At 40.4% G+C, this 15,588-nt stretch overlaps 1 protein-coding gene across 2 annotated transcripts in view; it reads left to right on the plus strand.

The window, feature by feature from the left end:
- The window catches only part of LOC122971425 (proteasome activator complex subunit 4B-like), a 45,934-nt gene that overhangs the window by 28,363 nt on the left and 1,983 nt on the right, over positions 1-15,588 (plus strand). For both annotated transcript variants that reach the window (XM_044338065.1, XM_044338066.1), the window contains exons 30-47: positions 1,836-2,045; positions 2,145-2,281; positions 2,416-2,469; positions 2,861-2,990; positions 3,773-3,854; positions 4,216-4,369; positions 4,845-4,911; positions 5,008-5,133; positions 5,913-6,065; positions 6,178-6,282; positions 7,367-7,458; positions 7,650-7,781; positions 8,029-8,231; positions 9,559-9,644; positions 9,832-9,960; positions 11,266-11,421; positions 13,103-13,241; positions 13,481-13,614. In XM_044338065.1, the coding sequence (XP_044194000.1) occupies positions 1,836-2,045; positions 2,145-2,281; positions 2,416-2,469; positions 2,861-2,990; positions 3,773-3,854; positions 4,216-4,369; positions 4,845-4,911; positions 5,008-5,133; positions 5,913-6,065; positions 6,178-6,282; positions 7,367-7,458; positions 7,650-7,781; positions 8,029-8,231; positions 9,559-9,644; positions 9,832-9,960; positions 11,266-11,421; positions 13,103-13,241; positions 13,481-13,614 (2,289 nt within the window). The remainder of the gene's footprint in view (positions 1-1,835; positions 2,046-2,144; positions 2,282-2,415; positions 2,470-2,860; positions 2,991-3,772; positions 3,855-4,215; positions 4,370-4,844; positions 4,912-5,007; positions 5,134-5,912; positions 6,066-6,177; positions 6,283-7,366; positions 7,459-7,649; positions 7,782-8,028; positions 8,232-9,558; positions 9,645-9,831; positions 9,961-11,265; positions 11,422-13,102; positions 13,242-13,480; positions 13,615-15,588) is intronic.

The raw sequence follows: 15,588 nt of genomic DNA on the forward strand, positions 1-15,588 counted from the left end.
GTCTTCAGTATGTACTACATACATACTGCCACCAAAGCACATTTCTCCCATCCTGGCCGCCCTACATTGGTTATCTGTGGCCCACAGCATTTATTTTACTCTGTTTTACAGCTTGTTTTTAAGACACACGCCTGACATAGTGCTTGCCCCATCCTATATTGTTGACCTTCTCTCTCCTTACACTCCTGCTCATAGCCTGGAGGTCTGCAGAGTTTTGATCTGGATTAATCTTGTACTAAAAAAAACTCTGCTGAATACATTTTTCAAAAACTCACTTTCAACTTGAAAAGAAAGCCTAAGAATCCCATTTCAGTCCTCAGCCCTTCAGCGGGTAAAATTCATACAAACAAACAGCTCCATGCAAACAGCACCATCCATTCACAGGGTATCTGTTTTTACTTTGGTATTATATGGTTAATGATTTCTTCACTAAGACCTTATGGTGTGCAGGAACTTTTTTGAAATTTCTACAAATTGGCTTTTAAAGGTCTCCTCTAGACAAGTTTTAAGATATAAATTCTCAGCTTTGAATAATAATTTATGTTTGATATTGTTTTTTCACAAAAATGATGTAGTTACAAATGATAAGAACTTATATAATAAAAATAATAAATTACGTAGTTAATTGTGTTTAAAACTACATTTACTTCTCCCTCTTTGAAAAAAAACAAGAGCGTACGAAGTAAGAATGTAATATGGAAATGTTTTTTTCCTTTCAAAAGTTTAACTACGTACTACACACAATGTTTCCATTGACAGCGTATGTGTGCTGGATATTTCCAGAACCACATCTGTGGGAGTTGCATAATGGACCACAATTGGCTTCAAAAGTAGCTGTAATGTCACAAAATCCTTCTTGTGCGTACACGTCTTAAACTCAGATTAAAAGTGAACGCAGAGAAAGTTTCCCCCTTCAAGAGGAAAATTTGTGAGTGCTCATGTAATTTGTGAATTCTACAGTTGGCTATTTAGCCTGAGTGTTAAAATGTGTGTAAGATTACAGTACTGTTTCTTTCTAAACTTGCTAAAGCTTTTTGGCTGTTTGCTATTGCAAAATATAACTGTGCAACCCACCTGTTCATGATTTATGATTTATTGCCTGTTTCACTTTTACAACATAAATCATTTTAAGCATGAGAACCAGCCAATGAGCTTGTCAAACTTACCTAAACTTGATGAAAAGCAGATTGGATAATTTGGACAATGTGTTTTTTTTCCAGATGAGACAGTCTACCCTCACAGACACTCATAGCTCATAAAGTCAAATATTTACCACCAAGGATTTACCACCAGGAAGTTGACCTTAATTTTTACTGGTGGTAAAATATAAGACATGACGGACAACTAGCAAACAGTGTTTAATGGTGGACATGTCCATGTAACCTCCATTTTTCATGCGCTGTAATTGAATTAACTTGATGTCCATTCTGCTAACAAGAACAATGGCGTTTATGTGTGGTTTCTATCATTTACATCCTGCTGTGGCATTTTAATTGGTCTCATTCAAGTGAAATATTTGATGTCTGAATGCCTGAATGCTCCAATTAACAAATGACCGGTACTTTGTAGATTATTTGAGCTGCAAAGATACACCGGCTCTGTCCTTCAGTTTCAAACAAAAGGCTACATTTCTCTGCATGCATTTGGAAGATCCTTTAAAATGAGACTGGTCTTGTCAGCTCCTTCTGACATATTTGGCCCTAGAAATGCAGATTGTGCAGGATCCGGTCTCTAATTCAGCCACAGCACATGACTGTTCATTTGCCTGTGCTTCAGATGTTTATACCACCATATATCATCTGTCATGTGTCCTTATCCTGTATGTGTGTACACAGGGTGCCCTGTACTGCCTGCTGGGTGTGCATAGTGGTGTTTGTCAGGCTAGTGCGAGGGATTGGGAATGTGTAGGAGAGGTGTGGCCTGCTCTGGTCCGCTGTGGCCTGTCGCCCTCCATGACCCTGGAGAAGCCCTCCATTGGTCACCTGCTCGACGACATAACTGACAGGATCCATCGCCAGCACGACACCATCGGGATCTATTTTACTGTGAGCAACACGACCATTAACAGTCAATTCACTACCCTCATCTGATCTGTTTTTAATCGCCTGCTGTGTACTGCTCCTCTTGTCCGCCCCCACCTCTAGGTATCGGAAAACTGTGTAGAGATAGCCAATCAAATCATGCAGTCTGAAAATCCCACACCTTGTTTGGAGGCACCCTCCATAGAGGAGCTGAAGGAGGGGCTTCAACGTCAGAGAATCAGAAACGTGGTCACTGCAAGGTAGGAATATAAACTGGATTATAATAGCTGTTGTTATTCATTCATTCATTCATTTTCAATACCTTCTTAGTCTTTTTCAAGGGCACAGAAGAGCTAGAACACATACTAATACAGTCTGCTTTTCTTTTGTCCAGGAAATATGAGAAGCTGGTCAATGACCTCTTGGATTGCCTTGAAGACAGAGAGCTGTAGGTTTTCCCTCCATCTGTATATGTGTTACATGTATATGTAGTTGCTATGCAAATGTATATAAAAAATATCAGCATACAGTACATTAGTTATGGTATTTCATACAGTGTGCATTATGTTTCTAAAAGGTCATTCATTAATAACAACCAGTAGCAGCTGTGAATGCGCTGATAAAACTTTGCTCCTCCTATAGTCCCTGCCAGTGATATAAATAAAGAAACCAATACAACATGAATGTTAATGAAAAAAGACACTACATTACAATATGAATTATGCATTGCTATTTCTGCCACAGTAATAACACTTCTCAGTCAATCACCGACAAGGGTTATTATTCTAATGCTCCTAATGCACGTATGCTTGTGCGTTGCATGTATGTTTGTGAATCAGGCCCTGGAAGTTTGAGCACATGGCCGCGGACCTGTTGTCTCTCCTCCTAAGGGACGATCACCCGCTGCCCCCCGATGCTGTCCTCTACTTCACACAGAGCCTCATACATGACTCCATCAGCATACGCAAGGTCTGTGGTTGTATGTGTGTGTCTGTCTGAGTTTGTGTTTATTTGAATTTAAGTACAGATGAACGGCAGAACAGTTTCCAGTAATATACAGGACCTTTCCACCATTTTTATATTTTGGATGTCAATCTAGGACATTGTCACAACTTCATGAAGAGAAAGCAAAATGTCTAAAGCTCTAAAGATTTAATATTATGTGCATTGTATTACACATGCTGTTTTTTTGAGTATACTTTTTTTTCATTTTTCTGTGTGAACACACTATATACTCAGAATCTGCATAGAATAATTATGTTGTATTGATTTGGGCCACAGGTAGTGTCAAGTTCAAGTTTATTGTCATTTACCCATATACAAGTATACAGTTGTCTGTTGGGCCAGGGTGCAAAATTAATGCATTACATAGACAACACAACAATACAGACGTAAAACTGACGGCAGCAAATCCCAAAGAGGCAAGTGGAAAAAAGTGCAAGTATGAGTAGCTAAAGAGCTAAGTATGATGAAAAGCAGCAGCAATATATTAAAGAGTATCGCAGCAATGACAGAGAATAATGTAGAACTGAGACTGAACTGTGCATATTCTGCTATAATGGGTAAAACATTGGTGGAATAGCAGCTGTGTTTGTTTGTGGCTCTATCTAAAGTGTACTATTTTTAGGTGTAGATATAAATGTGTTACTACATGGCATCAACTCTGGGCTCAGAACCTCCACACCAACAGTTAAGAGGAGGAAAAAAGTTGGCAAACCTCTCTCATATGTTGCTTTTTCTCTCTGTCTTAGGTGGCGATTTTAGCAATGGCTGCTATCCTGAAACAGCTGAAACGACCAATACAGAAAGTGTTAGTGAAACCATCAGATATTAGTGAGTATACAAGTATAAACACACAATAAACAATCATATATACAACTCTTATGTTTAGTTCTTGTTTAATTTATAGGAAATTCCAGCATTAGCAGTTCTAATTTTAATTAAAATATCATCATATACAAACTAATTTTGTGGTCATTTCCCGTTGAGTGAGCAATAAGATCAGAATCTACATTTGCTTTCCGTTAAAAGATAAATTGCTTGAAATGAAAGAATCTTTCCTACCGATTTTCTTTGTCTAGGAATGGGCCAACTTTCCAACAGTGGAGAAAGACCAAAAAACACTCGCTCACATACAAATGAGACTCAAAACTTGATACAAATGACTTTTAATGTATTTGTTTTGTGTGTTTAGGTGGTATAGAGGATCCAGAGGGTGTGTGTATAGGGGATCGTGAGGGGAATCGCTGGCTGCAGTACGACAGCAGCAACCTACCTCTTAGTCAGGAGCATTGGGATTCTCTGCAATATGTGGAAAAAACACACTGGGGCTACTATTCATGGCCGAGGTAAAGAGAATGACTGACTTAGCGTTTAGCTGGTGGATTTAGAATGTGGAAAGCTGATTAACTGCTTGCTTGGATGGAGCTAAATAGTTGATTGACTTAACTGCCGGGTTGATTTGATGCTTGTCTTTGTGGCTTTGTGGCTAACTTTATGTGTGATTAACTGCTGGATGACTGATCTGGGTGGCTGGATAACTAGCAGGGGGGTGAAGTGACTTCCTGTCACGGCCTGGCCTAGATAACGCTGACTGAACGACTTACTGCCTGGCCTAGATAGAGGAATTGATGTATAGGTGGAGGGCTGGCTGGCTGTCTGGCTGGCTGTGACGGCATGCGGACGGCTTGCTGACTAACTGACTTTTTAATCATTCATTTATCCTTGCTACTCATTTTAAGACAGTATGTGTCTATCCATATTTTCTCTCTGCTGTTATCTATAAATCACAGCAGCCTCTTCTTTGTCTCCCACTCCTCTCAGAGAAATGATGATCTATGCAGCTTCTGAAAAGCCAAAAGATGACCTGCCGTATGAGGAGATGAGCGAGGTGTGTGCACATACAGTACTGTAGCACGCACACAATTGCTCAGTGGTGCCTCAGTATTACTGTTACACATCTGGTGTTTGTTTGTGTGTCACTCAGGGTGAAAAGATCATCTTTGAATATTTCTCTGACCCGGAGTTTATTGACCAGCTGATAGAGTTTCTCTCTCTGGAGGATCGGAAAGGAAAAGACAGTTTCAACCCACGACGCTTCTGTCTTTTCAAGGTGCAATTTAATCTTCATCCTACCAATATATTTAACATACAAGGACCACCGACTGGGGATCCCAAGAATAAACTAGCGAAATGTTTACTTATTTCTTCTCAAAACATTATTTTTTTATGTAATTAATGTAATCTGAAAAAAACAGATTATCATTATTTTTGGAAAGTTACAGTTAATTTGCATATTGTGTAAAACAACAATATATACTTTCTTTAATTTCAGTTTTTATCCCAAATACAGTTTTTCCACAAAGCCTTCAAAGCCCTCCCCTCCCTAGAAAGTGTGTGATTTTTTAATTACTTTTCATTTTTATATCTTTAAATTAGGACCTGGAATTGGGTGCTTTTGACTGGGGTCCCCCAGGACCCCAGTACATTGGTATTTTTAAAAAGCACTAATTAAACCAGAAACAGAAAACAATAATATGAAGTCATTAGGAACAAATTCGTTGACAAAAGTCATGAAAAATTGGAATGATAGAATAAAAGTACCTGTGACATATGACAAAAAGTATACATCTGGGACTCCAGTCAGTGGGATTAAGGTTAAACTCTCAGCCTCAATCGATCTGGCAAACGTTTTACAAAGAAGTGACACAGCATCCCACCTCTAGCCAAGGCTGAATTGAACTCCACAGAGCTGGAATTCATTGCTCTCCGTCAGACGGCTGACAGTACACTTGCGTCAAATGAACAACTTATCTGTCTTCTTTGGTTAAAAAAAAAAAATCTTGGTTCCCCCACATTGAACAAACCCTCATGCTCACGTTTGATTGACAGGGGCTGTTTCGTAACTATGGAGACGTGTTCCTGCCGTTGCTATGGCCTCACCTGGAGCAGCTCGCCAGCGACCCCCACGAGAGCTCCCAGCGCTGTGTGTGTGAGATTACTGCAGGACTAATCAGAGGCAGCAAACTCTGGAGTTTCAGCAAGGTACTGGACACACACACACACACTCAGCAACAAATATACACACTGCACTACTTTTTGATAAGAAAAGTCAATATTAATAAAAACTTTCATTATTGTGTGTGTGTGTGTTCAGGTGGACAGGTTATGGCAGCTTTTGTGCCCTTTGATAAGGACAGCATTAACCAACATCACAGTGGAAACCTACGCAGACTGGGGCACCTGTATCGCTACGGCCTGTGTGAGTTGCTCACATGCATATAAATACACCCTACGCACCATAGTTTAGGGCTCATTAAACAAATGTGGGAATCTATATGTTTATCTTCCTTATAAAAATGGTGAAGATCAGATTTTTAAAAATCAATAAAACAAACATTTGGGTGAAAATTGGATTTTGAAAACACCATTTGCAGCACAAACACTCTGTAGGGATGGCAGTGTTGATCTGTCGGTCCTCAACTTTGGTCCAGACTGAAATATCTCAACATCTAGTTGATGGATTTACACAAAATATTGAACAGACATTTATGATTCCCGAAAGGATGAATCATAATGATTCCCAGACCTTTTCTCTCAGGCCATCATGAGGTTCACATGTGTAGTTTTGAGTGTCTCAACAACTTTTGGATGGAGTGCCATGAAATTTAGTACACACATTCATGTTCCCCTCAAGATGAATAACTTTGGTAATTCCTTCACTTTTCCTCTAAAGCCATCATCAGGTCAGAATTTTGGTTTATGAGATCTGCAAAATGAATGCCTCAGCTGTACTTTATGTTCAGTGCTAATCAGCAAATGTTAGCATACTAACACCCTAAACTACGATGTGAACATGGTAACCTCTAGAATCTGCATTTTGTCATCATTGTTAGTGTTGCCATGCTAGTGTTAGCATTTAGTTCAAAGCACCACTGTACAGTAGATGATTAGTCTTGTTAATCAGCCGCAAATCTTTTCTCACCATTTTTCTCTGCAACCTTAGCAGACAATTTTATAAAACTGTGCTTTTCACAGGAGGACAGTGTTTACTGCAAACTATTGCTGCCTGTATTAGGGATTATTGCAGCACGAAACATAACTTTTGAATGGGGACGACATATAATTTGATTGAAAATCAACCGCTTTGCTCCTTTTAAAATCTTCAAGGAGAAACTTCTGGTTGTACTGCTGACTTATTTTCAACCAGTAGTTCTCTCTGTTTAAATTGGAAGTAAAAGTATGGGAATCTGTGCATACAGTAGTTGCAAATCACAGCTCAGTGGATGAATATATGTTGCCCACCTGAAAAATAACCCTATTTTGTATTGGCTGTTGTCCAATAGGAGGGTCGGGACCCTAGGAAACTCCATTGGCTGCTTGAGCTGCTGATGGAGAGCCCGCTCAGCGGAGAGGGCGGCTCATTCAGAGACGCCAGGTACGTGTATGTGTGTACATGAATATCTATACACACAGACTGTGTTCATGTCATCTACAGTATTTCAGAGGTTTCTGATTTCAGGCTGCAGTAGTAACCTGAGCTGATGCAAGCTGACATGCCGCAATAACACAACGACCCCCCCCCTCCTATCCTATCCTTCCATCCCCCATTTTCTTTGTCTCTGTCAGTTTGCTGTATGTGCTTCAAGGTGGTCTGGCCCAGCAGCAGTGGAGAGTATCTGAACTGCTGCACAGGCTGCTGGCTTACTTGGAGCCCAAACTCACCCAGGTGTATAAGAATGTCAGGGAGCGCATTGGCAGGTACCAAATCAACTTGGTGTTATCTCTTCAGGATTACATAATCACGGTTAAATAGGTTAATCTAATTAACCTGTGTGCACTGTTTGGGCTGTTAAATTCTAAGCCTCTATTTATCTCAATCTATCTGTCTGGACTGCTCTTATTCTGTATTTTTTTTTTTTTTTTACTCTTTCCATCTCCTCTTTCTGTTTTTTTCCCCCTTTGTTTCCTTCTCCTCCTCTCTCTCTCTCTCTCTCTCTCTCTCCAGTGTCCTGACCTATATCTTCATGATAGACGTGGCCCTGCCACACACCAGGCCCACCTCCTCCCCCCACGTGGCAGACTTTGTCACTCGGGTCCTAGAGCGACTCAAGCCCCTCACATCAGAACTGGAGATCCACAACCATATCCACGAGGAGAACACCCAGGAGACGGACGAGCGCACCCAGGCTGTCAAACTGCTCAAGACGGGTCAGAATGTGGATGCAAGCATGTAAACTGTGTGGTGGATGGACGTGGTGTAGACCAGGGATAGACAGTGGCTGTGGGAAAAATATATATACCAAGGCAGCTTGTCCTCTTGATGAAATAGACTGACATGCAGAAGCCAGATAAAACAGGCTGAAAGCTGTAATCCCTTATTGATTTCACCATTTTAAATCTACTTTAAAAGGTAGTGAGGTGTAGATGAAGGGGATTTCAAGGATGTGTGTTCAAGTCTTTCAAAAAAGAAGTTATGGGCTGTGTAAAGGAGGTCAACTCAATATTTGGGAGGGTGTCTCTAATATTAACATTTGTACAGGTCACACGGTGCAGTCATCTGCATTATATTATATTACTCATGTTCATTACAAACAAGACCCAGTAGCAGTTTAATAAATTGGGTTCAGTTTGTTTTTCAGCAAATTCTCATTTAATATTTTTTGTTATATCCAATTAAAGGGTCAGTTAATACAAATTACAAAAAAAAAAAAATTCCTCACTTACCTCTGCTCTCTATCCAAATGCAAATAGTTTTGGGTTTTATTTGCCCAAGTTTTAATACATCTACCACTGAGATTTCTGTCCCTGACCTTATACAATGAGGGTGATTTGGAGGTGGGTTTTCATTGTTGGTGCTTACGGCATTGAAAGATTTCATTTATAAAATCTGACAGCAGGATCTCTTTCCAATAAGATGTGGCAGCAGAAATCTGAGATATGGATATTTTTAAAACCTGGGCATATGAAATCAAATCTATCTGAATGACCAAATGCTATTAAAGGTACTGTGAGCAAGGCCGTAGCTACCACTGAGGACACAATTTGGGGATTTTGGTGGTTTCAGTAACTTGCTGGGAGAAAAAAGCTAAAAAAAAAAAACATTTAAATGTGATTACTTTTGCATTTTTTTTGTTTTGCTACTCAAGGTCAAGCAGTAGGTGTGTTTCTAAAAGTAGAAAATTATTTGAAAATATAATTCTTGTTAGTTGGGAACAGATATTTATTCATACCTACATTAGTTTTTATTAGCGGGATGCCTGATTGCGTTCGACTGAATTTAGATCTCATTTCTTGTCTTAACATTTGCACATTGTTGCTCTTTCAGTTTCTGTTATTACTCTAATCTCCATTATACAGATAAATATCTAGTTATGAAATTATCCAAATCATTAGATACTAAATCATGATAGATTGTGTTTTATTACCAGAGCAATGCAGTAAGGTCACAGCGCCAAGTCAGTTGTTTTTATTCTTTGGCGTCAACCCAAAATCTCCTCCTTTGGTGTGCATGTGTGTGTTTGTGTGCCATTTGCAGTCTTGAAATGGTTGATGGCGAGTGCAGGGCGAACTTTTACCACTCCAGTTCAGCAGCAACTACAGCTCCTGCCTCTTCTCTTCAAGGTAAGGACACACACACACACACATACACACACACACATACATGCAAGTCCCAGCACAGCATTATTACCCACTCAATCTTACTTGCCCATTAAACTCAATTTCTCTCTTCATTTACTCAAAATGGTGCGTAGCTCTGTGTCTTCCTACCTCTCTCCATCTCTCTCTCTCTGTTTCCCTCTCCCTGCAGATTGCCCCGGTGGAGATTGATGAGAGCTATGATGAGATGAAGCAGGATGCGCGCACGTGTCTCTCTCTTATGTCCCAGGGCCTGCTGTATCCTGAGCACATCCCTCTAGTTCTGGCAGCGCTGGAAGAGGTATTATGCGCACACAAGAACACACACAAACACACACTGCCCCACCTGTCCGCTGTCAATGTTGCGAGTCTAATGCTGCCCAAAGTGCTGTTAGAGTAAAAGCAACCTGTGCTGTTTTAAATTTGCTTACTTTGTAATGTTCGAGTTTTTGAACGTGAGTGGCCCCTCGATTGTGAAATTTCTGTTCTCTCCACAAGCCACGAATGTTGCTTTTGTGCCAATTTTCCGCCACTAACCACATTATCTACAGTTTTATATTTCATCGAAACGTGTGAAAGCAGTGCAAAAACATTTCTTGGCTTCACCTTTACACCCAAACCTACAGAGCCCCTAAAGTCCTGAAGATGGATGTTTTCTTTATCTTGTGGGAAGGGAATATGTTGTTATTTGAGTGAATAGTTCAACATTTTGAAAAATACTTGCTTTCTCATCCAGAATTAGATGAGAAGATTGATACCATATCGTAATATGAGAGTGGTATCGGTCTTTTCATCTATCTCTCAGCAAGAAAGTGAATTAGCATATTTCCCAAAATGTCAAACTATTCTTTTAAAAGTTTGTACAAGTTTGGGATAGCTACCTAACATTTCTAATGTATTCTTGTAGAAGTACACCTCTGTTCTGTAGCACTACTATAGCGCCCAGCGTAGTGGTGACTGCTTGTTTGGTAGGCATTCAGCCAAATGATTCTCTGCAAGAAGCCATCAATACACTCATTAATACACACAGCAAAAGGTTTTCTTGTGAGTCGGCATGCCAGATATAATTCAGTGCTTTTGAGAAATCCGGTCTTCTGTGAAGTCGTTGCCATCTGTGCGCTAGAGCACTTGGGATCCAATACGGCTCAGAGTCTTACTTCTTTCTTCTTCTTCTACTTCTTTTGAAGCCATTGTCTCGGGACTTCATAAACATCCATCTAAGCCTATGCATCCTCCCCTCCCTGGACCATGTAACTAATCACGGATGAAGTAAAGACGTGGTCTAAATCTTCATAGTCTTTGCATCAGCTGTGCCTGTTGTCCATTAATATATGCATCTGCTGAGGACAGTCCCATGTTTTTATGCTCGATCTGAAAGATTTTTATTGTATGACATTCAACAGTGAACGTAAAACTTGATTAACTGGTAGAGAAGTATATAAATTGATACACAGTATAACAAAATATCTGCATTTTGTGCACGTTCAACCTAATATTTTGTTTGCACACATTGCAAAAAAAAAACCCAATATCTTTTGGGACTTTGGAGCCTCCATAAAAACCCGATCCCATCTGTCTCTGTCTCTCCACCCTTTCCCCTGTTTAGATGGCAGGCAGCAGGTCGTGGCATGCACGCTACTCAGTACTGACCTACCTCCAGATCATGGTTTTCTACAACTTATTTACCCTGCTCAGTGTGCCTGCTGAGGTGCTCCGCATCCGAACGCTGGTGATGCAGCTGCTGCTTGATGAACAGCTTGAGGTAATGAATGCACAAAAAGGCAGCAAACACTGGTTTAACACAGGCGTTGCCACTCTATAAAGTGTAATTGTCACAGGATTATAAATGGCCAATTTATTGTCTCCCAGTCTCTTCTCTCTAAATCATAATCCCTCTTTTCTATGCACAGTTATGGCTTGAAAATAACCCTCTGCTTCACTGCTCACATCTTAATTTATTTCCCTATTCAGGTGCATTTCTTCTTCTTCTGTGGTTATAGGAATGTTGATAAAGCACTGTGACTATCCTGCACTCCTTAGCTAAATGTCATTTTAGAGATCTAAAATCAAAACATCATCATAAGTGTGCTTAATATATGATGGTAATAAAATATAATATGTTAGTTTGAGTGTATAGACTGACCAATTTTATTTAAATTACAGTGGAAACCACTTATAGTGATTACAGTTACAGTGATCAACCACTTATATGGATCAAAAAGCTCAGGCAGAATCATTCCTGTACAAATGCTGTTTAAATCATTTGCTTATAGTAATCAAGTAGTCTGCTTACAGTGTTCTTTTGGGTCTTTTCATACATGACAACATATGGAATTTTTTTTAAAACTACAGTAATTCTTATGTATGTACTTAGCAGCACTTACTGTCACCATTATTGCCTCGCGGTAACCCGTCTGCTTCCGGCTGGTTACCCGTGGCTGGTGCTGCATGCACATTGAAATCATGACAGGAAAAAGGAAGTCATTTTTCTCTCAATGAAAAACGTAGTCTCCTTGAAGATTATGACAAACTGCCAAAAATGAGCCAACGGGATGCAGCAGCGAAACTGCAGCAAGATGCAGCAGCGAAACGACAACAAGCGTTTGAAACAGCTGCGTTATGAAACAGTCAATAAAATTCAGTAAATAGCAAAGCTTTATATTCAATAATGTCAATTAGATGGTAACTGCATGACAAATAAAGAAAAAGAAAAAGAAAAATCAATTATAATAATCATCTGCTTATGGTGATCAATTTGACCCAGACAGATGTGATCACTATAAGCGGTTTCCACTGGTTATTAATTGATTATTGAATGCAATAAAATCAACTTTACTGCTGCTGCTCAGGACACAGCAGTCCCTCTTAATATGGAGCTACATCTTTTGAACAATCCATGTCTCACTTGTCTCAGTGCTTTTAAAACCTTCTTTAACCTGTCTCTTTCTATCGATCTGGCTGTACAGGTGGCAATCAATAAGCACTGGGCTGCACCTGTTTTGTCTGAAATATAAAAGCAGTTGCTTCTCTTAATATTTTGTAAACTTTGCAAGTGTACAGCTCTGTGTAGCATTGTCTATTTCAATGCATCAACAGTCACTCAGTGCTTATTCATAATTTATGCAAAGGGTTGCAGGAAGGCAGTGGTGTTCTGCAAGTGATATTTACCTCAGCTCAACTCTGCATCTATCCTTCCTTCCCCTCCTCCTCCTCCTCCTCCTCTGCTCATCTCTGTCCCGTTTACCTTGCTTTTCCCCCGATCTCCTTTCACTCAGCTCTTTTAATAAATTGTGTATGCGTTTCTCACCCTAAAACTGCCTCGTGCTTTCCACTGCATCTTTAATTTGTCGCATCTGATCTTCGCAGGTCTCTTTTCTTAAATTCTGACTCTTCCTCTCTCTCCTCGCTGTCCCTCCCTTCCCCCTCCCCCTTTCTCCCCGTAGGTGAGGGACATGGCAGGCACCACCCTCAGTGGTTTACTGCAGTGCCAGTTCTTCCCCCTGGACTCCAGTCTGCAGACACAGCTCCAGACGCTGAGTCAGACTCGCCTCCCCAAGGCCAGAGGAGAGCTGGCCTCCACGGGTACACACACACACACACACACGCACGCGCACACACACACACACACACAATTACGTGCATGTCACAATCACAAAGTGAGGCAATCACAGTAATACTTGCCCTATTACCCTTTCTTATCCCAGGGGAATTGTGAACCTTGAAAATTTTAAGGCCCATTTTAACTGTATTTGTGTGTGTGTGTGTGTGTGTGTGTGTGTGTGTGTGTGTGTGTGTGTGTGTGCGCGTGTGTGCATGTGCAGACTTAGTGCGGCGCCATGCTGGAGTGCTCGGCCTCAGTGCGTGCATCCTGTCAAGCCCCTACGATGTTCCAGACTGGATGCCTCATATACTGATGGACCTGAGTGACCATCTCAACGACCCACAGCCTATCGAGGTACACACATACATGCATACACACACACACACACACACACACTCATATACACACACACTTTAGCACACACACATAACCACTCATATACAAACATCTAGCTCAACACAGTGTGAGCTGAAAGAATACAATTTCATTGTCCAATTGAGGAGAAAATTGTGTCTTTGGCCTTACTTCAGGCATGAAGAAGACATACAATGTAATCCGTTGTGCAGAGTCTGAATAATACATTACAGTGATGGGGAGCCAATGATGATGATAATTTAGTGCTTCTCCTGTTGCAAAGTGAAAGATGAGAAAGAAAATACAATGGAATACTGTAAAAAACTATATATATATGCATGTAGATGAATTACAAAGTCTATTATAAAGGCTACTGGAGTGAATATCTGTCGTGCAAATTCTATGTAAAAACAGATTTAGTGTAGAATAAGAAGGGATACTTATCTTAAGCCCCCGTTTCCACCGAAAGTTCCAGGTACTTTGGATCCAGAGGAACTAATCTCAGGGACTAAACTTTGAACTTTAAATCCCTGTAGTGCAGTCCTGTTTGCGTTTCCACTGCATCTGAGGAACCAGTTAGGTCATGCAAATTAGATTCATGAGGAATTTGAAAATGATGGCAGCATTTGAGATGCAGTATTAAAGGTGCAGTGAGGAGAATTTAGTTGCATCTAGCAGAACTTAAGTATGTTTTATTTAGTGTATAAACCATGAAAATACGAATTGTTGTGTTCTCGTTACCTTATAGTGAGCCCTTTATATCCATAGAGGGAGCAGGTCCTCTTCCATGTAGGCCACCATGTTGCACCACCATGTTTCTACAGTAGCCCAGAATGGACAAAACAAACACCGGCTCTAGAGAGGGCCTTTCGCGTTTTCCGTTAGTTACGTGGCCACCGTAGGTTCTACTACACATTTGGAAGGGGAGAAGGAGGATGGGGGGGTATTCAGTCGCAACCTCAGTGCTAGATGTTACTAAATCCTACACACTGGTCCTTTAACACATGAGGTTTTGTCCTGTTCTTTGTATTTACTGCTGCATGAGTTGGATGTAATGAATGAATAAAAAGGAGAAACACAGAGGAGGAAAACAGAACTGAATGAGATGAAATTAAATGAAACTGAAACTAAGAGTATCTGTCTCCACAGTAAATCATCCGTCGAGTGTTTTTTCTGCTTTAGAACATAACCGCCGTGAAACAATCAGAAAATAATGTTTTATTTTTCTCATTCACTGCTTTGTTCTTGAACACCGCCGCTCTGTCTCTCTCTCTCTTTCTCTCTCGTTCGCTGGTGCTCTCAGCTCGCTCGCACTATCTATCTCATTTTTTCTCTCGCTCTTTTTTAAAATGAGCCGGGAAGCCGACAACTATGCCTTACTTTACTTTTAAGGTTAACAAACGAAAAAGAAATGTCCTGGCCTTGTCCTAAACTGGTCCTCAATAGATACGAGAGTACTTCCTTGTTTTATGAATGAAGTGGCGCACAAGTTGAAGCAGCTGCACTGTGTGTTTGACCAATCAGCAATGGTCATCCCTGCAAACTTTGCCCCCAGAGCAGGGACTTTTTGGGGGATAAAACAGTCTCTCTGGAACTTAACTTGATTTAATTTAGACCTGGTTCCTCTGGTGGAAATGCAGGTAGAAGAACTGAGTTCCTCAAAAGGTTCTTAGTACCTGGAGAAAGTTCCTGCGGTCAAAATGTGGCTTTTGTTTCTTCAGGCAAACTAACTAATCTGTAAGCAAAGTCAGTCTTTGTTGTCTAGCCAGAGGCGCTCAATCCTTCTTCCTAATCTAAGCTAATTTTATCTGAAGGCCATAATATAAAATGAATGTACTGTAAGTCATGAGCACACACTTAGTTATAGTGATAATCAGTTTAATTCCCTGTTTTGTGTCCTTGTTGAACCATGCTAACTTTTCACTCCAAACTTGCTCCACTTTAAATGATTTCTTATTTAAATTGTTACATTGT

The sequence above is a fragment of the Thunnus albacares genome, chromosome 20 (genome assembly GCF_914725855.1).
Source record: "Thunnus albacares chromosome 20, fThuAlb1.1, whole genome shotgun sequence".
In the NCBI taxonomy this organism is placed as follows: domain Eukaryota; kingdom Metazoa; phylum Chordata; class Actinopteri; order Scombriformes; family Scombridae; genus Thunnus; species Thunnus albacares.